Source organism: Leopardus geoffroyi, chromosome C1, assembly GCF_018350155.1.
Source record: "Leopardus geoffroyi isolate Oge1 chromosome C1, O.geoffroyi_Oge1_pat1.0, whole genome shotgun sequence".
NCBI classification, from domain to species: domain Eukaryota; kingdom Metazoa; phylum Chordata; class Mammalia; order Carnivora; family Felidae; genus Leopardus; species Leopardus geoffroyi.
In genome coordinates this window covers 187,024,375-187,048,502 of record NC_059328.1, presented here as the reverse complement: position 1 = coordinate 187,048,502, position 24,128 = coordinate 187,024,375, and the positions used below count along the sequence as shown (strand labels likewise).

The 24,128-nt window shown below is 41.0% G+C and overlaps 1 protein-coding gene across 1 annotated transcript in view; it reads right to left on the bottom strand.

Moving 5' to 3' along the window:
- Window positions 1-23,810, bottom strand: part of AOX1 (aldehyde oxidase 1) — an 87,381-nt gene extending 63,571 nt beyond the window's left edge. Inside the window, exons 1-10 of the mRNA XM_045480674.1 lie at window positions 23,567-23,810; window positions 21,547-21,604; window positions 19,960-20,056; window positions 18,608-18,716; window positions 16,899-17,025; window positions 13,555-13,616; window positions 11,077-11,166; window positions 8,656-8,736; window positions 6,396-6,540; window positions 1,851-1,943 (exon numbers count right to left, since the gene is read on the bottom strand). Of these exons, the coding sequence (XP_045336630.1) occupies window positions 1,851-1,943; window positions 6,396-6,540; window positions 8,656-8,736; window positions 11,077-11,166; window positions 13,555-13,616; window positions 16,899-17,025; window positions 18,608-18,716; window positions 19,960-20,056; window positions 21,547-21,604; window positions 23,567-23,620 (916 nt within the window). The 5' untranslated portion in view covers window positions 23,621-23,810. The remainder of the gene's footprint in view (window positions 1-1,850; window positions 1,944-6,395; window positions 6,541-8,655; window positions 8,737-11,076; window positions 11,167-13,554; window positions 13,617-16,898; window positions 17,026-18,607; window positions 18,717-19,959; window positions 20,057-21,546; window positions 21,605-23,566) is intronic.
- Between the last annotated feature and the right edge of the window lie 318 nt (window positions 23,811-24,128).

Below are 24,128 nucleotides of genomic sequence, written 5' to 3'. Positions count from 1 at the left end.
CACACACACACACACACACACACACACACACACCTGGCTCCAATGTACCCCTCCCTCACCAGTGTCCTGCATTCTTCTGGGCCTTAGGAAAAGTTCAAGAATCCGGAGAAATATTCCTGAAGGAACATTCTGCCACTAGAGGGTACTCACACTTTAATTTTAAGAGGGCTTGAGGAAGGCATACTGTTTCCTCAGATTTCAGAATCTGGCTCTACTTTGCAGATCCAAACTGAGCAGTCCATTTGAACAACCAATTGGACAGGCCCTGGGGTGGGCCTGGAGGATGAGGAAGGGTGCTAATGGAAAGGGTTCTGAATTGGAAATGGGAGATATGTGGCTTGGTGACCTGGCCACCAGCCAGTTCAGGGACCTTGGGCGAGTTTACTTTCCTTTTGCATCTTGGCTTCCTCATGAGGAATTCCTGAGATGAGGGACTGCGGTTACACTGAGGGATATGAATTGTGCTCTGAAGCGTTCTCTCAGGCATAGACACAGGGGTCCAGAGACAGAGGGATGGTGAGAAGTCTCCCCTTTCCTTCAAACAGAGCATTTTATTTTCATTTACTTACTCTATTTCAGATTTTTTTGAGGACAAGGTTGTGGACAGAGATGTTTGAAAGCGGTAGGTTAAATGATGCCTGGGGTGAAGGTCAGGGGTTTTCCTGTCTTAACCTTCTGTTTGTACTGGTCACCTCTGCTCCCAACCCACCCATGCTGCTCTCCCTCTTCTTTCCCTTCTGCCTTCACCAAGATTTTGAGTGAGTCTAAGCACATTTCCCTCATTTTTTGAGTGGCATTTAGGTGTGCTACTTGAACTGTCCCAAACCTGAAGCTGTGAGGCTGCAGTGCTAGGCAAAACCAGGAAGGGTCCCCCTCCTTGCAAATGGGTGGGGTGAGGTCAGGGAAGGGCATGCTTGCTGGTCTGCAGCACAGTCTAAGTTTGGCTGATGATGGTTAGAAGCCAGGAAGGCGGGACTCCTAGATGGCAGTGATACACCCATGGTAGGTCCCCTGCCCTGCTTACCAGTGATGCCCACAAGCACACAATGGCCAGTAAGTCTTGACTCAAACTTTCAGTTCTAACTCCTTGTTGTCTAAGTTAAGAAAGTCATTACTACCACTGCACCCCAAACTCAAGTTCCTGGCCCACCCATTCATTCATTTTTTTCCCACTCTTCATTTGTCAGTCATTGAATTGAGCACTTATATGCATGTACTTACATGCTAGGAGGTCTGGGGGATGAGGAGAGGAGTGAAATAAGGTTCCTTGTAAAAGAAGGCAAAGTCCTGCATGCTTTCTTACTACTTTGTGAGTACCACCTTGCCTGATGTAGTAGTATTGGCAGGTAGTGGGCCCTGAAGGATGTTGTAAGTGACTAGAGGTGTTTACCTGGGCAGGTCTTTGTCTCATTTTACCTCTTGCCATTGTCCATATGAAACAAGTAGCATTTGAGTGCCTGATGATATTTCTCCCACTTTCCCCTGCAAACATCCTCCCTCCTAGGAATTGACTGTTCAACCAATGGATGGCACTAGTTCTCTCACTGTCTTCCCATCAAAATTACACTGCAAATTTATTGTCTTTTGGTCACATAACATTTTATAGGCAAGAATCCTGCATGTGACTAGAAGGTCTTGAATAATATCATCTGAATACCTCATATTCTGTGCAAAGATTTTGATGGCAAGGTTTTATGGAAGGGATATTATATCACATCAGAAAAATGATGAAGAGCTAGAAATAGGCCAGACAAGACAAATGTATGAGGAGGTTTCAGACTACTTGGTAAGTGTAAGTTTAGTGCAGGGGTTGGTTCACTAATGCTTTACTAAGAACATCAGGAACTCACCATCACTTGTTTTAAATACCATACTGAGCTCAGAAATCCTAGCAGGAGAGAGGAGAATTGGGTGAACACGTCCTTGAGATTTCATTGCAGGTCCTGAAAAGTGAATAAATAAATATATATGTATTAGACAGATTTAGGAAAGAGAATATGCCTTTTTTTTTGGTACTGAAAGTTTCTCATAAAAATATTCAGATACCATTTTTTAATTGGTAATAATTGTGTATAAATATGAAAGCAATGGCCATATTTCCTGCAAAGTGAATTTATAGGGATGTTCTCCCAGTACATGTATTTACTTATTTATACATTCATTATATGTTTATAAAACCAGAAAATAAAATGGATGGGAGGTTCTTAAAAGCTTTTGCACATTGACACCAGGAGACATATATAAGAATGTTCATCATAAGAAACATATAACATATATGAATATTCACCATAAGAAACATATAATCTACTAAAACTGAAGCAGGAAGAAATAGAAAATTTGAACACACTGATTACCAGCAATGAAATTGAATCAGTAATAAAAAAAACTCCCAATAAACAAAAGTCCAGGGCCAGATGGCCTTATGGGTGAATTCTACCAAAAATTTTTTTTAGTTTTTTTTCTTTTTAAAGAAAGAGAGAGAGAGAGAGAACGCATGAGCAGGGGAGAGGGACAGAGGGAGAGAATTTTAAGCAGGTTTCGTGCTCAGCACAGAGCCTGATGCAGGGCTTGATCCTATCATTCTGGGATCATGACCTGAGCTGAAATCAAGAGTCAGATGCTCAACTGACTGAACCACCAAGGCATCCCTACCAAACATTTAATACCTATTCTTCTCAAACTATTCTAAAAAATAGAAGAAGAAGGAAAACTTCCAAATTCATTCTGTGAGGCCAGTATCACCCTGATAGCAAACCAGATAAAGACACTACTGAGAAAAAGAACTACAGGCCAATATCGCTGATGAACATAGATCCAATAATCCTCAACAACATACTAGCAAACTGAATCCAATAGTACATTAAAAAAATAATTCACCACAATCAAGTGGGATTTATTCCTGGGATGCAAGGTGATTCAATATTTGCAAATCAATTAACCTGATACATCACATCAATAAGAGAAAAAATAAAAACCATAGGATCATTTCAATAGATGCAGAAAAAACATTTGACAAAGTACAACATCCATTCATAATAAAAACTCTTGACAAAGTAGGGTTGGAGGGAACATACCACAATATAATAAAGGCTTTATATGAAAAACCCACAGCTAATGTTATACTCAATGGAGAAAAACTGAAAACTTTTCCCTAAGGTCAGGAATAAGACAGGGATGTCCACTTTTACCTCTTTCATTTAACATAGTACTGGAAGTCATAACCATAGCAATTAGACAACAAAAAGAAATAAAAGGCATCCAAATTAGTAAGGAAGAAGTAAAGCTTTCATTATTTGCAGATGATGTTATACTATATACAGGAAATCCTAAAAACTAATCCCCACCCCCAAATCATAGAATGGATAAATGAATTCAGTAAAGTTGTAGTATATAAAATCAATGTACAGAAATCTGTTGCATTCCTATGTACTAATAATGAAGCAACAGAAAGTGAAATTAAGAAAACAATCCCATTTACAATTGCATCAAAAACAATAAAATATCTAGGAATAAACTTAACCAAAGAGATGAAAGACCTGTACTTTGAAAACTATAAAATTTTAATGAAAGAAATTCAAGATAACATAGAAAAATGGAAAGATACTCCATGTTCATGGGTTGGAAGAACAAATATTGCTAAAATCTCTACATTACCCAAAGCAATCTACAGATTGAATGCAATCTCCATCAAAAGTGTTAGTATCTAAAATAAAGAACTTATACAACTCAATAGCCAAAAACCAAAATACCAACACCATTTTTCACAGAACTGGAACAAACAATCCTAAAATTTGTATGGAACCACCAAAGACCCAAAAATAGCCAAAACAATTTTCATGAAGAAAAGCAAATCTGGAGGTATCACAATTCTAGACTCCAAGTTATATTACAAAACTGTAATAATCAAAACAATATGGTACTGGCATAAAAATAGACATATAGGTCAAGGGAACAGAATAGAAAACCAGAAATAAACCCACAAGTGTTTAGTCAATTAATCTTCAACAAAGGAGGAAAGAATATCCAACGGGAAAAAGACAGTTTCTTCAGCAAACGGTGTTGGAAAAACTGGACAGCTACATGCAAAAGAATGAAATTGGACCACTTTCTTATACCATACACAAAACCAAACTCAATATGGATTAAAGACCTAAATGTGAGACCTGAAACCATAAAATCCTTGAAGAGGGCACAGGCAGTAATGTCTCTGACATTGACTGTAGCAACATTTTTCTAGATGTCTCATGAGGCAAGGGAAATAAAAGCCAAAATAAGCTATTGGGACTACATCAAAATAAAGTCTTCTTCACAGCAAAAGAAACAATCAAGAAAACTAAAAGGCAACCTACTGAATGGGAGAAGATATTTGCAAATGACATATCCGATAAATTGTTAGTATCCAAAATAAAGAACTTATGCTACTGTATAGCCAAAAACCAAATAATCTAATTAAAAGTGGGCAGAAGACATGAACAGACATTTCTCCAAATAAGACACATAGATGGCTAACAGACACACAAAAAGATGTTCAGCATAACTCATCATCAAGGAAATGTAAATTAAAACTACAGCGAGATACCACCTCACACCTGTCAGAATGGCTAAAATTAACAACACAAGAAATAGCAAGTATTGGCGAGGATGTGTAGAAAAAGGAACCCTTGTGTACTGCTGATGGGAATGAAAACTGGTGCAGCCACTGTAGAAAACAGTATGCAGCATCCTCAAAAAGTTAAAAATAGAATTTTCCTATGATTCAGGAATCACACCACTGGAAATTTACCTCCCAAATACACTAATTCAAAGGGATACATGCACCCCTATGTTTATTGCAGCATTATCTACAATAGCCAAATTACAGAAACGGCCCAAGTGTCCACCTATTGATGAATGGATAAAGAAGATGTGACACACAGACACACACACAGAGATGCGCACACGTGCACACACACACACACACTCTCTCTCTCTCTCTGGAATATTACTCAGCTATCATAAAGAATGAAATCTTTCCATTTTCAATGACATGGAGGTAGCTAGACATCATTATACTAAGCGAAATAAGTTTGTCAAAGAAAGACAAATACCATAAGATTTCATTCATATGTGGAATTTAAGAAAAAAAGCAACAAATGAGCAAAGGAAAAAAAGAGAGAGACAAACCAAGAAACAGACTCTTAACTATAGAGAACAAACTGATGGTTACGAGAGGGGAGGTGGCCGGGGTGGGGGAGGTGAAATAAGTGAAAGGGATTAAAGAGTACACTTCTCATGATGAGCACTGAATAATGTATAGAATTGCTGAATCACTATATTGTACACCTGAAACTAATATAACACTGTATATTGACCATACTAGAATTAAAATAAAAAACTTAATAACAAAAAAAGAATATTAATAATAGGCAAAACTTGGAAATCGCTCCATGTACTTCATTAGTAGAATGGAGGAGCAAATTGTATGTAGTTACACAATGGAGTCTAGCAGTTACCTGCAACACTATGAGTGTATCTCAGGTCAAGAATGTTGAACAAACAAAGCAAATTGAAGAATAATACTATGTCACTCTATGTGAAGTTCAAAAATATGCTAAGGCAAATGACATATTGCTTAAAGGCTCAAATATATGTGGTAAAATTGTAAATACAAGAAAGTGACTGACCACCACCATTCAGACTAATGAGTGCTTCTGAGAGGAAGGGAAGGGAAGGGAAGGGGATGTGGTTTGGGAGGGCTCCCGGGCCTTCAAAGTTCTTGGTAAGGTGCTCATTCTTAAACTGGGTGTAGCTGGTAACTGGGTGTGCACTGTTAATGTACCCATGCATATTTTACAGACTTCCATTATATCTACTCACTATTTAACAAAAACAAAATAAAAAAGGACAAGATAAATTAAATGATAAAAAAGAAAAAACCCCTCAGGGTGCCTGGGTGGCTCAATCAATTGAGTCTGACTCTTGATTTCACCTGGGGTCATGATCCCAGGGTCATGGGATGGAGCCCCACATTGGGCTCCACACTAAGCATGGAGCCTGCTTAAGATTCTCCCTCTCTTCCTCTGCCCCTCTCCCTGGCTCATGCACTCTCTCTCTCTCTCTCTCTCTCTCAACACAAAAACAAAAACAAAAAAACCCAAATTACCCTCTAATATTTTTCCCCCATACCTCAGGGGGTCATGCTGCATACTCCCAGGGTACAAAATTATATAATTAGATAATCATATCATATGATATACAATGGTATATTATATATGTTTTATAATATACTATTATATTATTTTTATTATAAAGGTTGAGGCTTTTATCCTTAAAAAGTAGTTTTTATAGACTGAGAGCAAAGTAGGGGACAGGAGGACCAGCTTGGCGGTGAGAGGAGAAATGCTGTAATCACTCACCCAGTGAAGTGTTGCCCAAGACGAGAGGGGCCTCAGGATGTTTTGCTTTCAGCTCCAGGAGATCCTTGAGGGTGCCAGGGGAGATCCAGGTAACTCTCTCTCCATGGAAGGTCAGGGTTTGTTTTTCTGGGTTCTTTGCCATTCTCTAGGTGCAAACGAAAATGTGGATGTACATGCGCACACCTGCCATCCTGGCTTATGTGAGATCCAAGTGGAGGTATATTCCTCCAGAGAGATTTCAGGAGTCCTGAAGTCCACTTGACTAAGAAGATACTCACTACACCCACTGACTAATGCCTGAACTTCCATAAATAGATATTTACTCCTTTAACTTAAGACTTTTGATATATAGCTCTTTGTAGGCAGGTGACAATATAAGCTGTTACCTGTCAATGACAATTCAGTATAGATTAATTGAACATAATTTAGTATCATGGCCTTAAAAATCATAATTATACTAATGCTCCTAAATTAGTATTTTCAGCCCGGACTCTTACTCTGAAATCCAAACTCATATATCTGAATGAGAACTTGATGTCTCCTCTCAGATGTCTAATAGGCATCTCAGATTTAACATATCCCCAAATGAGCTCCTCATATCCCCTTCTTTTTGAAGCTCCCAAAAAGGAACCCCCACCAAAAAAATGCCCTATTCTTCCTGAGCTGTTCCCCTTCTCTGTAAATGGCCACTCACCTTTCCAGCTGCCCAAAGTGTCAGAGTCAGTCTCTCCCCAGAGACAGTCTGTCTCTCTCCCACACACCATATCACAGTCAGCAGCAAATCTCATTGGCTCTCCTTCAAGCTATATCCAGAATTGACTCTCTTCTCACCACCTACATGCAGGCCTCCATCTCTCAGGATAGCATTAGCACTTTGACTAAGCTCGAGTTGTCAGCCCAGAGCCTGGCACGGGGCTCGATATCTCATGACCCTGGGACCATGACTTGAGCCTAAATCAAGATCAATCAATCTTAACTGACTGAACTGCCCACAGGCCCTGAGGTTTTTTGTTTTTTTGTTTTTTTTTTTATCACTTATCTTGTCCTTTTTTATTTTGTTTTTCTGAGGGGCACTTTGATTTTGGCGCAGGTTATGATCTCACAGTTGTGGGATGGGGCCCTCCATTGGGCTCTGTGCTGAGCGTGGAGTTGGCTTGGGATTCTCTTTTTCTCCCTCTATCCCTCCCCCACTTACTGCTCCTTACTGTGCTTCTCAGCAGGCTATTCCCATCCCAGCAGCCAGAAGGATCCCAGATCCCATTACAACATTAATAGGAACTTGCCCCTCCCCTGTCCAACCTCCCTAATCATTTCTCATTTCTCATTTCTCATAGGGTAAAAGCCAAGTAGCCTAAGTCCTCATGGTCTGCTTCCCAGTGCCTTTCTGATCTCATTCACTGTGCTTCAGCCAGGCTGGACCCTGCTCTCTCCCTTGACTGTAGCAGGCATTCTCCTAAACTTGGCACCTTTCACTTGGTGTCTGCACTGCCCAGACTGCTTTTCCCCCACATCTCACTGAGGCTGCTCCCTCAATTCCATTAGAACTTTTTTCAAAGTTTTGAAACTTTTTCAGAGAAATCTTCTCTGGCCCGTATCCAATCCCTCTTTTCTGCTTTATCTTTTTCCTTCTTAACCCTTCTCACTGGCTAACACACTGTATCTCTTTCTATTATCTTGCTTATTATCTGCCTCTCCTACCAGATTACAACTGCTTGAAGGTAGGTTTTTGTGTTAGTTTTATTCCTTGCTGTCTGTCGATTCAGTACCTAGAACAGTACCTGGCATGTTGCTGGATGATTGAAGTTTGTTGAATGAATGAATGAATGAATGAATGGACACCTCTTTCAGAACCCCTTCAGAAATAAGTATTTTATAGAATGGGACCACTGGATGCCAGAGAGGAAAGAGAGATGCTTATAGAAGGAAAGGTAAGGCATAGGGAGGGCTGGAAGTGCTCCTTGGATTCAATGTACTGGAGTGGCTGGAAGACCAAGTTAGAAGCTGAGCAAAGCTGGATGGCTTGGAAGAGTCAACAAGGACATTGCAGATGACAATGATGACAATAATGATGGAACTTCAGTGAGCATGTCAAGGGCATTAGCTAGGGAGGGTTGATGAGCTGGGTGAGGACAGGCTTCTTGATGTGATCAAATATTTCCACAGTTTGACAACTTCATAGGAAGGAAAGGGTGGTTTTATAAAACTGAGCTTATAACCAGTGACATTTATACAAACACATAAAGCACTCAACTCATCTTACCAAGAGTTCTGGGGGAAATATGAGCTCCTGGGTAGGGTCCAAGGGCTGGAACTCCTCTTCCACAAATAAGTCTGTGCAAATCTGTATAAAGGGCAGAAGATGGCCTTGTCAGCACAGCTAAACTGGAAACTGTTGTAATTCTTTACAATAATTAGGCAAAATGAACATAGTAATAACTTTCCTACTCTCCTAATGCAGGAGTAATGGGAAATAGTTCAAACCAAATAAAAGTGTTTTTTTTTTCTTTAAAGATTTTTATTTTTAGGGGCACCTGGGTGGCTCAGTTGGTTGAGCATCGGACTTCAGCTCAGGTCATGATCTCGTGGTTTGTGGGTTCAAGCCCTGCATTGGACTCTGTTGAGAGCTTGGAGCTTGGAGCCTGTTTCAGATTCTGTGTCTCCATCTCTCTCTCTGACTCTCCCCTGCTCATGTTCTGTCTCTCTCTCTCTCTCAAAAATAAACATTTAAAAAAAAGATTTTTATTTTTAAATAATCTCTACACTCAATGTGGAGTCTGAACTCACAACCCTGAGATCAAGAGTTGCATGCTATACCAACTGAGCCGGCCAGGTGCCCCAAACCAAATAAATGTTTTAAATAAAATCTTGTTGTAAGAGAAATACTCTACCACTGATATGATACTAAGGCAAAGAGTATTCTCTGAAGTAGTTTGAAGAGTACCCTGTGAAACACCAAGGCAATCTATAAGAAACTATCAGAGGTTAATAAGTTTGGGACCTCATCTCCACTGTGCCCCAGCCATTGTTCTGTCACCTGTCAAGTCAGGATTCAAAATGCTAAAGGTTCTGAGAAGTCCTGAAGTTTAAATAAAAATGACTCTAGACATACATGCCTAGGCATAAACACTGCCCCCACTAATTTTAATAATAATAGGTAATATTTATAGGGTGTTACATTCCAAGTGCTTTTATGTATTTTAATAATTTGTTTAGTCTTTGCAACAATTTTAGAAATAAAGTAAACTATCATTTCCATTTTTACCAATAAGGATACCTAAAGCACAGTGAAAAGTTACCCAAACTCTAATGTTGTCTGGAAGAGATCTGCTTTAGCTTTGGAAACACTTATTCCTAGAAAACATTCCTGAAGAGGGGGCAATAATGTGATACATCTCTAAAACCTAGAAATAAGATAGTGTGTGAGAATGAAAATGTAAAACAAACATAATGAATCAGATCTGAGGAATTAAAGTTTCTCTAACCAGGTGTTAGGCCAGGACTTAGTAATGGAAGATATTAACATAGACTTAAGAGAAGGGAGAGTCATGGGACAGACATCTGCCATCCAGCTGGTCCACCCTGGTGGAAGAGAGGGGTATTCTGTGATATTACCCTTAAGATTATCCAATTGCTCTGCATCCATGCTCACCAAGCAACCTCATTATAATGTGCTTTCTGTGTGTGTTTTCCCAAAAGGAAAAAACATGCGGCTCAGTGACCATAAGATCCATTTTAGGATTGCGTTTCTGTAAATGTATATTAGGGCACACTCCAGTTTAAATATCATGTTCTTCGAGTTTGGTTAAAGTAAATCAGGTGGTCCCCAGAGCCCAATCATTGCCCAGATTAACTTCCTGGGCCACAAAATCGAGAATCAGACTTTAAAATGTATTGACCCCTCTGAGGTGCACTGGTCCTCTGTGAAGTGGTTGTGGGGGGTACAGCCGGCCTTCTTTGGCAAAAACCCTGTATTCCATTGCACACCTTCTTCAGACCAAAATGAGGTGGCAGTGGGAGGTCAAGAATGGGAACTAGGTAGGTGTGCAGGATAGAAATAGGTACAGCAGGGGGATGATGGGCTCAGTTTCATCTAAGGATAATTCTGTTCTCTCATATTTCCTTGTCTACAGGGAGCAGACTCTATTTTATCCTTATTCTAAATTCTGTAAGTAATTCCTGTAAGAACTTAGCAGGGTCTTCTGAAAACTAGTATCTCTCAGAGAGCAAAGCCAGAGACTGCAGTGTTTCAGGCTGGACTTCCCAGCTGTGCTAATCATGAACTCACCATGTGACTTTGGACAGGCTCTCCTGCTGAGGTTGCAGTGCCCTCTCTCTACAAAGGGGGACACAGTGATAGAGGACAGCTCTGCCTGAGTCGGGTCAGTCACAAAAACCCTTTTCCACCCAAGGATGGGACTCATCATAGTTGTGGCAGGTCTGTTTGCTCTTGTCTGAGTAGGTTTATGTTTTATTGTTTGATTCTTTCAGAGACTGAAGGGCAAAATCAGAGCCTGATTTTCAATCACCTCATTACTGGGTTCCCAAATGAAAAGTGATTGATTAGTGCATGTGCTTTGGAGATTTGAAAGTGATGCAGAGAATGACCATCAAAACTCACAAGCACAGTAACACTAGGCCAATATTTAGCAATACTCCCAGAGAGGACACAACAGAGACTCACGTCACTTTCCCTGCTGAGTGAGGAAGAATCATTTCCTCCCAGATCCAAGCAGCATTTTCCTGTTCTTTTCTTTTGACAGCCAGTTGACTCCTAGGACAGTGAAATGCCTTGAGATGAAAAACTTTTTATTATTATTATTATTTATTTATTTATTTATTTTTTTTTAATTTGAGGCAGGGGGAGGGGCAGAGGGAGGGAGAGAGAGGATCTTAAGCAGGCGCTATGTTCAGTGCGGAGCCTAACTTGGGGCTTGATACCACAACCCTGGGATCATGACCTGAGCTGAAATCAAGAATCAGATGCTCAACTGACTAAGCCACCCAGGTGCCCCCATTTATATGTTTATTTATTCATTTATGTTGTGAATCTTTTGCTGTATCATTATACAGCAAAGTGTTATACACTTAGATTTTTTCCTACATTGTATAACTGTAAATAACATAATGAACATTTCTGTTCATTACATGGACAGCTATGTGTACATCTCTGAATTTTTTTTATAGGTGAATTCCTAGTAGTAGAATTAATTGATATGATGCCTTTTAGGGCAATGATGATTTATCCATTCTCTAGTATATATATGATTCAACAATACTGAGTGTTATCATTTATATAAGGACCTTTAAAACAAAAGAAAAAGAAAAGAAAAAAATATGAAAAAAAAACTATTTTGGAATTAGGTCTTCCATACCTTTGGGATCTGCATGGGACTGACTGGGAATGAATGGACAATTGCTGACTTTACTTTAAAGCAGGTTTCCATTTACTGGTTCCTTCATTTCCCATTTCCTCCAAACTTACCTCTTGTGTCTTCTACCTTAAATAATTTTTCCTCAGTATCTAGGAAAATACTTTCTTCCAGATATCCCAGTTCTCTCCCCCAAATGCCTCAGGCTGCCACCATCTTCCTAACTCTGTCTAAGAAGCAAAACCAGCTGGGCCCAGTGACCAGAGCTTCCTCTCTTAGTTAGAGCTCTGAGAGTGTCCACGATGGACCATGAATCAATGACAACAGAAATAGTCAGTCTTCTCTTGGCCTGATAGAGAGGAGTCTTGGGAATTCCCACTGGGGCCCAGTTTGTTTTACCCATTAAACATCCTGTAGCCAGTTGGCTACAGGGTGGGTGTCCAACTACATTTTTGCCTTTATCCCCAGAGTCTATGCCTGGGAAAGTGAATAACATCCATACTCCAGAGGGAGAGCAGTTTCCTTTAACTTCCTTTATTCATATTTCACAAGTGTTTCACTTACACCAGCAGTTTGATGGGTTTATAAGCATTCATTTATTTCTCAGCTCTTCAGCTTTGGCTCCCCCATGTGGCATTATAAGTCTGGGACATGTTTACTAACTTGGATGTAAATTAAAAAAATAAATTAAATTAAAGAAATAAAAAAGTCTGGGACATGCACATACCGGGGACCTGCCTGGCTCTGGGAAGAGGGACAAGCCTGCTGGTCCACTTCTAGGCCCACCCCTACTATTTGTGGATCTAGTGCAAGAGTATAAATGGACACTCTGGCCTTGGCCTACTGCCCTCCTCTTCCCACCCTTCTGTATTGAGGGGACTCAAACACCTGTGTGAGCATCCTGGCCTGAATGCCCCAGCTCTGTCCACACCCTCCAGAAACAACCAGTTGTTGGCTACCCTTTGACCTAGGGGTGTATGTGCTGGCTGTTATGATCTGCTCTAGGAAGATGGGTTCAGGAAGAGACTGGTGTCAGGCCGAGGAATGGGGTCGAGACCATATCTGGAGCATGGTCTAGAAAAGGGTGAAGGGTCCAACTGAACAAGTCACCTTGGCTCCATTGCTTCCTGAGAATGGCTGGAGGAGGACCAGCAAGGGGCCCTCCCAAATGTGGAATCCCTCTTGCTTGGGTATAAGGGCAGTACTGCCCAATTCCATCCTGCCTCAACAGCATCCTCAATAACAGTAGCAACTAAGTGCCCCCCATGACTTTGCTACATTCTTTGCCCATGATTTCTTATTTGATCTTGATACTCAGTGAAGTATCTTTTGTAAAGGAAATTTCCTGTGCTCTTGTACTTGAGGTGAATTTTGGATTCTACTCTACATATTCGGCTTCTTTACTTGCTCACACTTTTCTAGCCAATCTGGACTCTTGGAACTAACCTTGTCTCCCCAAAGCAAATTTCATACCTTTGCTTGTCTCTTTGGGTTTGCTGGAGCCCTCCTACATGTCCTGCCTGATGCCTTGTTTAACTATTCGTGGAAGATATCTGGATGCCAGGTTAGATCACCTGACCTCCCTCTGTGGTGGGTTGTGGAACATCAAATGTGGTATAACTTTCACCCTGTCCTTAACAAATAGCTAAAATTCTTGTGAGTCAGTTGGAACAAACTCACTTGGTCTCCCTTATAGTCTGTTTAGATGATCTAAACAACGCAACCCCTGTATTCCCAGGCTTGACCAGCTCTCCCTGTCATTCTTGCTCTGTAGGATGTCACCTACTTACCACACAGAAGGTCCTTCCACTTTCGAGAATTGGCCGATACCCAGTACAGCGGCATAGATTACCTAGTCAGAGAAGAAGCATGCTTATCAGTAGGTTTTATTTTAACTGGTTTCATTTGACAGTTAAAACTGACTTAGGGTTTTTTTTTTTTTTTTTTAGAGTGTTTAAGTATCTGCCAGACTATTCAAACCTTTTTCTCTTCTTAGAAGATGAACCTTCCCACTACTTCAATTCTAGTTTTATTCTCTGCCCTAAAGATGATCGTCTGTCTGGTGAGCTCACTTGCATCCATCTATTAGTTTATTCATTCATTCAACATGTATCTGTGTAAGATACAGGGGATCCTAAAACAAGAAAATATAGGCCATTTCTAATGTACAATATGATTTTCTATAATGGGACAAAAAGAGTAAAGGAAGAGTAAAGGAAGCAACTGCCAGCAAATGGCAGATTAGGGAGTATGTCTGTGCTCCCCCTTCAGGTATCAATCTAAGATTCTATACATTTCACAGATGACTTGTTTAGGGAATTGTTGACACCTGAAAATGATGCTTATTGATCAATATGTACTTTTCTTTAGTAACTTAAATGCATTGCAAATTCTAAAGCATCCTTTCAATATGTGAAGGGCTCTATTATGGGTTGAAATGTGTCCCCCAAAAAAGATATGTTGAGGTTCTAACATCTGGAACATGTGAATGTGACCTTATTTGGAAATAGGACCTCTGCAGATATACTCAAGTTAAATTGAGGTCATACTGGATTAGGATGCGCTCTAACCCATCAAAATTGGTAAAGATGAAGTCAAGCTTTCACTTTTTGCAGATGACATTACATTACACATGGAAAACCCAATAGACTCCACCAAAAGTCTGCTAGAACTGATACATGAATTCAGCAAAGTCTCAGGATACAAAATTAATGTACAGAAATCAGTTGCATTCTTATACACTAATAACAAAGCAACAGAAAGACAAATAAAGAAACTGATCCCATTCACAATTGCACCAAGAATCATAAAATACCTAGGAATAAACCTAACCAAAGATGTAAAAGACCTGTATGCTGAAAACTATAGAAAGCTTATGAAGGAAATTGAAGAAGATACAAAGAAACAGAAAAATATTCTGTACTCATGGATTGGAAGAATAAATATTGTTAAAATGTCAATACTACCTAAAGCAATCTACACATTCAATGCAATTCCAATCAAAATTGCACCAGCATTCTTCTTGAAGCTAGAACAAGCACTCCTAAAATTTGTATGGAACCACAAAAGGCCCTGAATAGCCAAAGTAATATTGAAGAAGACCAAAGTGGGAGGCATCACAATCCCAGACTTTAGCCTCTACTACAAAGCTGTAATCATCAAGACAGCATGGTATTGGCACAAAAACAGACACATAGACCAATGGAATGGAACAGAGACTCTAGAATTGGATCCACAAAAGTATGGCTAACTAATCTTTGACAAAGCAGGGAAGAATATTCAATGGAAAAAAGACAGTCTCTTCAACAAATAGGGCTGGGAGAACTAGACAGCAACATGCAGAAGAATGAAACTAGACCACTTTCTTGCACCATTCACAAAAATAAACTCAAAATGGATGAAGGATCTGAATGTGAGACAGGAAAACATCAAAACCCTAGAGGAGAAAGCTTGAAAAAACCTCTCTGACCTCAGCTGCAGAAATTTCTTACTTGACACATCTCCAAAGGCAAGGGATTTAAAAGCAAAAATGAACTATTGGGACTGCATCAAGATAAAAAACTTCTGCATTGCAAAGGAAACAATCAACAAAACTAAAAGGCAACCAATGGAATGGGAAAACATATTTGCAAATGACATATCAGACAAAGGGCTAGTATCCAAAATCTATAAAGAACTCACCAAACTCCACACCCAAAAAACAAATAATCCAGTGAAGAATTGGGCAGAAAACATGAATAGACACTTCTCTAAAGAAGACATCCAGATGGCCAACAGGCACATGAAAAGATGTTCAATGTCACTCCTCATCAGGGAAATACAAATCAAAACCACACTCAGATACCACCTCATGCCAGTCAGAGTGGCTAAAATGAACAAATCAGGAGACTATAGATGCTGGAAAGGATGTGGAGAAATGGGAACCCTCTTGCACTGTTGGTGGGAATGCAAACTGGTGCAGCTGCTCTGGGAAACAGTGTGGAGGTTCCTCAAAAAATTTAAAATAGATCTACCCTATGACTTAGCAATAGCACTGCTAGGAATTTACCCAAGTGATACAGGAGTGCTGATGCATAGAGCCAATTTATGGAAAGAGCCTAAATGTCCATCAACTGACGAATGGATAAAGAAATTGTGGTTTATATATACAATGGAATACTGCTTGGCAATGAGAAAGAATGAAATCTGGCCATTTGTAGCAACATGGATGGAACTGGAGAGTGTTATGCTAAGTGAAATAAGTCATACAGAGAAAGACAGATACCATATGTTTTCACTCTTAGTGGATCCTGAGAAACTTAACAGAAGACCATGGGGGAGGGGGAGAGGGAAAAAATTACAGACAGGGAAGGAGGCAAACCATGAGACTCTTAAAAACTGAGAATAAAATGAGGGTTGATGGGGGGTGGGAGGGAGGGGAAAGTGGGTGATGGGCATTGAGGAGGGCACCTGTTGGGATAAGCACTGGGTGTTGTATGGAAACCAATTTGAAAATAAATTTCATATATATATATATATATATATATATATATATATATATATATATATATATATAAAAGGATGGGTCCTAATCTAGTGACAGGGTCATTATAAAAGAAAATTTGGACACAGGCACACAGGGGAGAAGGCAATGAGAAGACAGAGGCAGGGACTAGACTGTGATGCATCTGTAAGTCAAGGAATACCAGGATGGCTGTCAAACACCAGAAGCAAAGAAGAGGCAAGGAAGAACCTTCCCCTAGAGCTTTCAGAGGGAACACAATCCTGCTGACACCTTGTTTTCAGACTTGTAGCCTCTAGAACTTTGAAAGAATAAATTCCTGTTGTTTTAATGCACCTAGTTGGTGGTACTTTCTTTTGACAGCCCTAATGAAGGCAGACAAATAAGTCACTGGATAGAGAACTGAGGTGTCAATACGGGTGTGTGGTCCACACACAGTGTGTTCCATGCAGGCTTCTCCAACAAGTGCTCTGCCATTCTTCCCTGCTCCTGGGTGAGTTGTAGCTACTTTAGAAACAACCAGGGGGTTCCCTGAGCAGGGCTGGGATGACTTGTGAGAGGGCTGGAAGAGCCTGGGGCATGTTTCCCACCTGGCCTCAGGCAGGTGGTGGGTTTTTTCCATGTCAGACCTACCCCCCAGGGCTTCCATGAGCTGCTCTTCTGAAGGCTGTAGGTGGTTCCTAAGCAGTGTGTACATGGACATCACCATCCCAGGGGTGCAGAATCCGCACTGGGTGCCGTGGCTCCTGGCGATCCTTTCCTAGAAGGACACATGCATGGTCACAGGTTTCTGCTGTCAGCACCTCTCACCGAGGTCCACACCTGGTACCTCTCTTATCATGGTCAAACCCAGTCCCTAAGCAATGCACTCCTCCTCTTGCCCAGAGATGGCCAGCGTCCCCTTTCCTATGCTGCTCTGGTGGAAGTGACTCGGAAGCCATATGCTATCGTCACAATCATCTCTCAAGCTCAGATGCTCAGATACTTCTAACTGGGAATTAGCAGTGTGCAGCTTCTATTCTTAGAGTGAGAATTCTCCAGAAATCAGTAATTACAAGGAAAGTATGTTTAAGTTTCAAAAACAATTTTCTTGAACACCTCTACGTTTTGCCCAGCTTAATTCTGACCGTGGAGCTGCCTCTTTTTGATTAATTTGGAGACTATTTACTGTTGACCTCACTTTACTTCTTTAAATTCTTTTGTGTTGGCTCAAAAGGAGTTCTACTTTCAAAGATCCAAGGTTTTGGTCTGTGTCCTAGATGCTTGCTATTTAAAGTGTAGCCTATGGACCAGTGGTGTTTGTTCCACCTGGGAGCTTGAAGGAAGTGCAAAACCTCAGGCCTCTGCTCCAAACTTCCTGACTCAGAATCTGTATTTTTAACAAGTTCCCAGATGATTCTTTACACATTAAAATTTGGGAAGCCCTGCTCTAGATTTCAGAGTGTAATCCTCTCTGATCTCCCTAGATAGTCTAGTAAATCCTGTTGGGTCCTTTGCTTTTGTTGACCTTTCCTGGAATTGATTCTCATGTTTTGAAACCCAGAGACCCTCTGGGCTTCTCCTGCCTGGAAGGACTTGTAGTATTGGTGGATCTGGACCTATGATTGTCCAATTCTTTGTCTCCATTCTTTGTGATAATGACAGAGGAGTCAGTGTGTTTTCTGCCAATGCATGTGACAGTTCTCTTAAAACCAGCCTCTGTGTCCCAGCTTCAAGTAAAACTTGGAAAGGGGCACCTGGGTGTCTCAGTTGGTTAAGTGTTCAACTCTTGATTTCAGCTCAGGTCATGATCTCATGGTTCATTTGGATCAAGCCCCTGTCAGGATTGGGACACAAGTCTGCTTGGGATTCTCTCTCTCCCTCTCTTTCTGCCCCTCCCCTATGTGCTCTTACTCTCTCTCAAAATAAATAAACAAACTTAAAAAAATGATTGTGTTTGTGGTCTGGTATAGTCAGCCTTGGTTCTAATTTTACTCCTAAGACCTCCTATGCCACAGGGAATAATCCTGAGTTTTATCTTGTTTGCCTCTGACATTTTGGCCTATGAATAATATCTTTTGTACAATATTTATTCTAGCCTATAGTTACATAGTTATTAATCAATGTTTTGATAATCCTGCTTATCATTCAAGTGGAAAAAGTAAGAAAAAAGATGATCATCTAATAAAATGTGGATGGATTTACAGCTTTCTTTAAATCACTTAGATGTTATTATCTTGATCAATATGCATCCAAAGCTTCTACTTACCTGATCACAACCTAGAAGCTCCAGGCAGCACAGTCAACACCGTGTTGGTTAAAAAGAAAAAGTTAAGAATGAGAAAATTACAACGTGCTCTTACCTGCACAGGGTGAAGCCTGGTGTTGATACTTCCAATACCTTCTACAGTGGTGACAGCAGCCCCATACAGAGAGCAGATGGGCACCAGACATGCAGTAATGGAGAAGTGTCTTCATATGAGGAATAAAAGGAAAATCAAGGAGTATAACACAGTTCTTCCCTTTTGGGAAGCAAGAAGGACATCAAAAAAACCAAAAGAAAACAAAACAAAAAACCAAGCCTATCATTCAGCCTCAGGGATGGGGAACTGAAGGGGAGACAGGGAGGATGAGTTTAGAATACTCTCTGCTGAGCCTGTACTATCTGTAAGAATTGGGGATTCTTAGAGGGAACTTGGGCATTCTGAACTTCAGAAAAACTTAAAAAAAACTTTTTAACATTTATTTTGAAAGAGAGAGAGGGAGAGAGGGAAGGATAGAGAGAGAGAGAGAGAGAGAAAAGTAGAGAGAGAAAGAGGGAGAGAGAATCCCAAACAGGTTCCATGCTCATCTAGGAGCCTGACTTGGGGTTCGATCCCATAACCATGAAATCATAACCTGAGCCAAAATCAAGAGTCAGACACTCAACTGACTAAGCCACCCAGGTGCCCCTCAGAAAAACTTTCTAAGTCCAGAACAGACTTACTTGGCCCTGGACACAATGGGAGAGGATTCAAGTTACCAGGAGTATAATTGGACCTCAACTAGTATTCATTAGGCTATTGACCCCATAACAAATTAAAGGCATACTTATGTCTTCTATGTCTACATTTGAGATTTTTTTTTCTTTTGTTTGTTAATTTAAAACTTTTTGGATAAGGTCATTCAACAGTGGAATGGAGTGTGTTCTGAGACCATTTCTTGATTTTTTGGGGCTAGTGGATCTGGGAGCAGCCCAAATCCTGGAATCCAGCTCTTAATTAAAGCATGCAACCATGAGCCAGGTCTGTGCTCTGCAGGGTTGGTCCAGCCCAGCAGAAGAGGCATTATCTTCAGAGCCAGAAAATGTGGGTTCTGTAGATCAAGTCCTTGATCTACAACCTTGTATGACTTTGAACAAGTCACTTCATCTCTTTAAGCTTCAGTTTCTTCATCTGTAAAATGAATGATTTGCCTAAATTGGGGTTTCTTAACCTGGGATGCATAGATGGGCCTTAGGATGTCTGTAATCTTCCTGAAAGTGTGTGCAAAATTTAATCAGTTTATGTACCTTCTGAGTAGGGGGCTCAGAGCTTTTATCAGATTTTCAGAGGGGTTGAAGATCTAGAAAGGGTTAGAATCACGAGATCTTAGGGATCTTCTGCTCTGGGATGAAAATAAAGCCTGGCAAAGAAACAAAGGCCACTTCTGGCCTCTGAGATTCTGGGTAGGATACCTTATCTTCGCAGACACTGGGTCATGCTTGGACACCATCACAGTACAGGCACCGCAGCCTCCTCTTCCACAGGCATACTTGGTTCCTGTGAGGCGTACTAGAAGGGGGTGGTCAAGGAAAAGATGCCACATGGATATGTTACCCCCATTATAGCTGCCTCCCTCAGGTATTGCTAGTGAGGAAGGTCTTTGGGGGGTGAAGGACAGGTCTGAGAAGTCATTCGCCTGCCTCCAGCTCTCAGGCCACTCTAGATCTTATTAGCTGTGTGATACTGAACATATTAACCTTTCCCTGCCCATTTTCTCACTTGCAAAGAGGGAAAAGTAATAGTTACTTTATATTCATAGGCTTATTATATACATCTTGTAGGATGATGGCTGTAAAATTCCTTTGAAAAGTCCTATTTCATTATAGGTATTCTGGGTTCCAATCATGTAACTGGAAGAGAAGATCTTATTTTTAGCAGTTCAGCGAATTGCTAGTTTTGTCCATTTGTATTGCATTTGAAAACAAATGAGTGAGCCTTTGAAGAAAACTCCCATCCTTACCTTCAGATCCCACCTGGAGTGTCCCTCTGCTCTCCCTTGTTCTGAGTCCAAGCTCAAATCCAGGCTCAGTCTCTGTGCCTCTCTATTTAGTCATCCTTCTCCCTAATTGTGGTCCATTTCCACCCAGTTTATGAGACTGGATATAATTCACTAGACTGGCTACAAAGATTTCAGAATCACTGACTTTTTTTTTTTTTTAAGCCATAGGGCTTGTTCACCTAAATTAAGTCATAACCTCAGATGATTATCAGAGAGGACATGTCAATGAGTGGAATAAGCTGGAGTGTAACTGGAGAGCTTGTGCCCCTTTCTAGACAGTCCCTACTCCAGTTGGCTAGACTGCTACCCACACATGAATGACTATTTGCTCATTTTTCATGAGAAACTGAGAAATGTTGATTTTCTAAAATATGAGATTTCCTCATTTTCAAACATCGACAACTAATTAAAAACCATGTGGGCTTTTAAACAAAACTTGTCCATGGGTTGGCTCCACCAATTTATAATTTCTTCCATTTCTTTATTTACTTTTTGGTTTCTCTGAGAGATATATTAGACCTACCAATGAAAATGGTTGTCATTATGAAGATCTAAATTTCAGAATATAAAATGGTAGGGAACATCTGCCATAAGAAAATGGATATAGGGAAAGGCAATCCTTTCCTATGACACATGCTCTTCCTGAATCTGGAGAATGTGGTTTCCCTCCAGGGCATGGTACATGCAACACAAACCTCTATTATATAACCACCCTCCTGGGAATTTGGAAAGCCCTTAAAGGAATAATTAGTGCTGAAGTAAAGAGCTTAGCTTCCATTTCATTGCTATTAAATCGAGATATAAGAAGCTCTGGGGAAACTTCATCCTCTCCAAATAGCCCAATTAACTTAATATCCTTAAAACCATTGCCAAAAGCAAAGAGAGAAGGGCCACTGGGGCTGACTGGGGATGGAGAGGGTAGATTAGTTTTCATAATCACAGCAGGCCTAGAGTTTTAAGGCAAACATAGACACTGCCCAGACTTTGATCAAAAGGGTCCAGTTCTTTCGTAGAAAGTTCAGCAGAGTGACTTCTGGGTCTGCATTCCTCTCTATCACCTGCATTGGAAACAGAAAAGAGATTATTATGGGGATCAAATTGGTGACCCAGTGGAATGTCCGCAATGGCCTGCTAATGATTTAGGGACCAGGGCATAATACTTTCATTGCCTTTTGTTTTTGTTTTTGTTTTTTTTTTTGTTGTTGTAAAGGCAAACGAATTTCACATACATTACAGAGCTGGAGACTCACCAAGAAAGTGGCACAACAATGTTTTTATATGTGATTAGAGTGGGGAGCCACCCCTGGGTAAGCCACCCCTGGGAGCTGTATTCTTCATGTTTTGCTCCACCATTTGTTTTTGTGGAATTTCCAACTCAGTCTTTTTTACTCTTGGAATATTTTAAATTGGGGAGAGACTTGGATGGTGTGTGTGTGTGTGTGTGTGTGTGTGTGTTTACAATGAAGGGTCCTAGAAGGAAGAAGTCTGGATAGGAAGGGTTTCTCATCTGGCACCTCTGAAACACCTCCAGCAGGGACTACATTTGATAACATGAGGGATCTCAAGAGTTGGTAGCAGAAAGGGGAGGTGGGGAGAGTTGCTGTCATCCTCAAGGGATCTCTGAGTGTGCTAGTCCCTTCAGGCAGAGAGGCTGATGGTGAGACTTGTTGTCCAAGCTCAGGACCCAGGGTGCCTCTGGTGGAACACTAGAATTCCTCCCTCCCTTTCCTTGACAAGTGGGGGATTATCACTCAGAAGCCTGGAGGGATCATCTCTGGCGCTTCTTTCCCATTTGCTCATTTTGTAATATTTCCTTTGACTTTACCTTTGAGTTTCCTGCAAACACCTTAGCCATTCTGTTGCACCAGAGGAAAGGAAGAAACAGTGAGCTATTCATATTAGGTTCTTCCTTTCTCCCCAGAAGAAACATATGAATTTCTGTAGATCCCAAAGAATAACTCTGGGCTCGTGACTCAGAAGGGGCTTGGAACAGAAAATAGAGGAAGAAGCCTCCAAAGTCTAGGCCAGTGGAACAAATGAGTTAGGACTCAGCTCTGGAAAGCAGGTTTGGAAGAATGTATGGTGGCTGCTGGCTGTGGAGACTGGAGACAGGAGACAGAGTTACAAGGGACATGATGAGAACTTAGATGCTCTCTGTTCTATTTCCTTTCTTGGGGTGGGAGGGTGGACACGGAAAAATCCCAGTTAGGTTTGTGGGATCGGGTAGCCAAGGGGCCTTACAGGAGGTGGAAAGATGCCAAAGAAGCCATATGCCTTGGGAACTACATACTGGTTCCTTTGAGGGAGAGACTGAGGCTCATGAGCAGAGTGGGCCTGGCAGAGGGCACTGAGGGTCAGCCAGTGGCCTGTGTGGACTAGTGGTGAGAACCAAAGAGGGGATTCTAGGAGAAAGTGACACTGGAAGAGCCCCTCTTCTTGTCACATATGTTCCCCCTAGAACTTAGTTACAACCTGGGAAAGAGGGGATGGATTGAAAATTGACTGCAATTACATTTCAACTAATTCTGATTAATGGAGTCTCAACAGAAAAATTAAGTTGATAAAAACAAAGGAAGTTCTATATCTGGTCATCCTGAGTTTGAGGATCAAGATATGTTACTAGATACAGTGCTTCCAGTATATCAGGCCCAGTGCTAAGTGCTGTATAAGGGAAAAGGGGGTTCCTAGTCAATAAAAGGAGCATTTCTCTTTTAATCTTTTTAGGAAGTAGATTCTAGAGCTAGGTAGTCTGAGGCTCAGGGAGGTGGAGTAACTTGCATAAAGACATACAGCAAATGCAAGAGCTGGATTGGAACAAGACTGCTTGATGCCAAGGCATATGTGATTAACCCTAACGCTTTACCACCTCCCCATATTCTCAGAAGCCGAGTCTTGGCTGAGTGGGGAAGAGGCCAAATTAGTATGGGTTCTTCACCCCTGGCTTCTTGTCCCTGACTGGACAAGAATTCCCCTCAAGCTAGTAGTCTCTGCAAGCCACAGTAGTATCACCCAACACTTACCTTCCTCCCATTCACAAAGAAAACCAAGTCATCTGATTTCGGTGGGCAAGACATTTCACCTGTAAATAAGTTTCACCTTATAACTCTAGATGCAGATGTTCTTTGGCGCCAGAGAAATGAAAATATAGCACTAAGCAACAGAAATCCCTCTCTGTGCAAGAGCAGGCAGCTCAGAGCCCCAGAGAGCAGGGCAGGGGGTGGAGACTCCCTTGCTTTGTGGCCTTTTAAGTCTAGGGCACCTGTGTGGCCCAGCCTCTCTTATTCTGCTTCCCACCAATCCTGGCTTCGAAGCTCACTCCATGCACAACCCACCCCTCTTCTTGCTTTCTTGTAAGTTGGAGGGCTGTAGTGTGAAGACCATAAGCAACCATCTAAACTTAAACCTACTCTGCACACTGTCTCAGCCCCGGGAATATATTCTGGACAGATTTCCTTCTTCTCAAAGAGAGCTACAAGTGGGCTTTCTGAGAGATTGCACTTTTCCAACTTTTTTCTTATTTGACTCAGAAGTGTCCTCATAGGAAATCATATGGATAAGTCTACTCTGTGTCCTAAAGTGGAG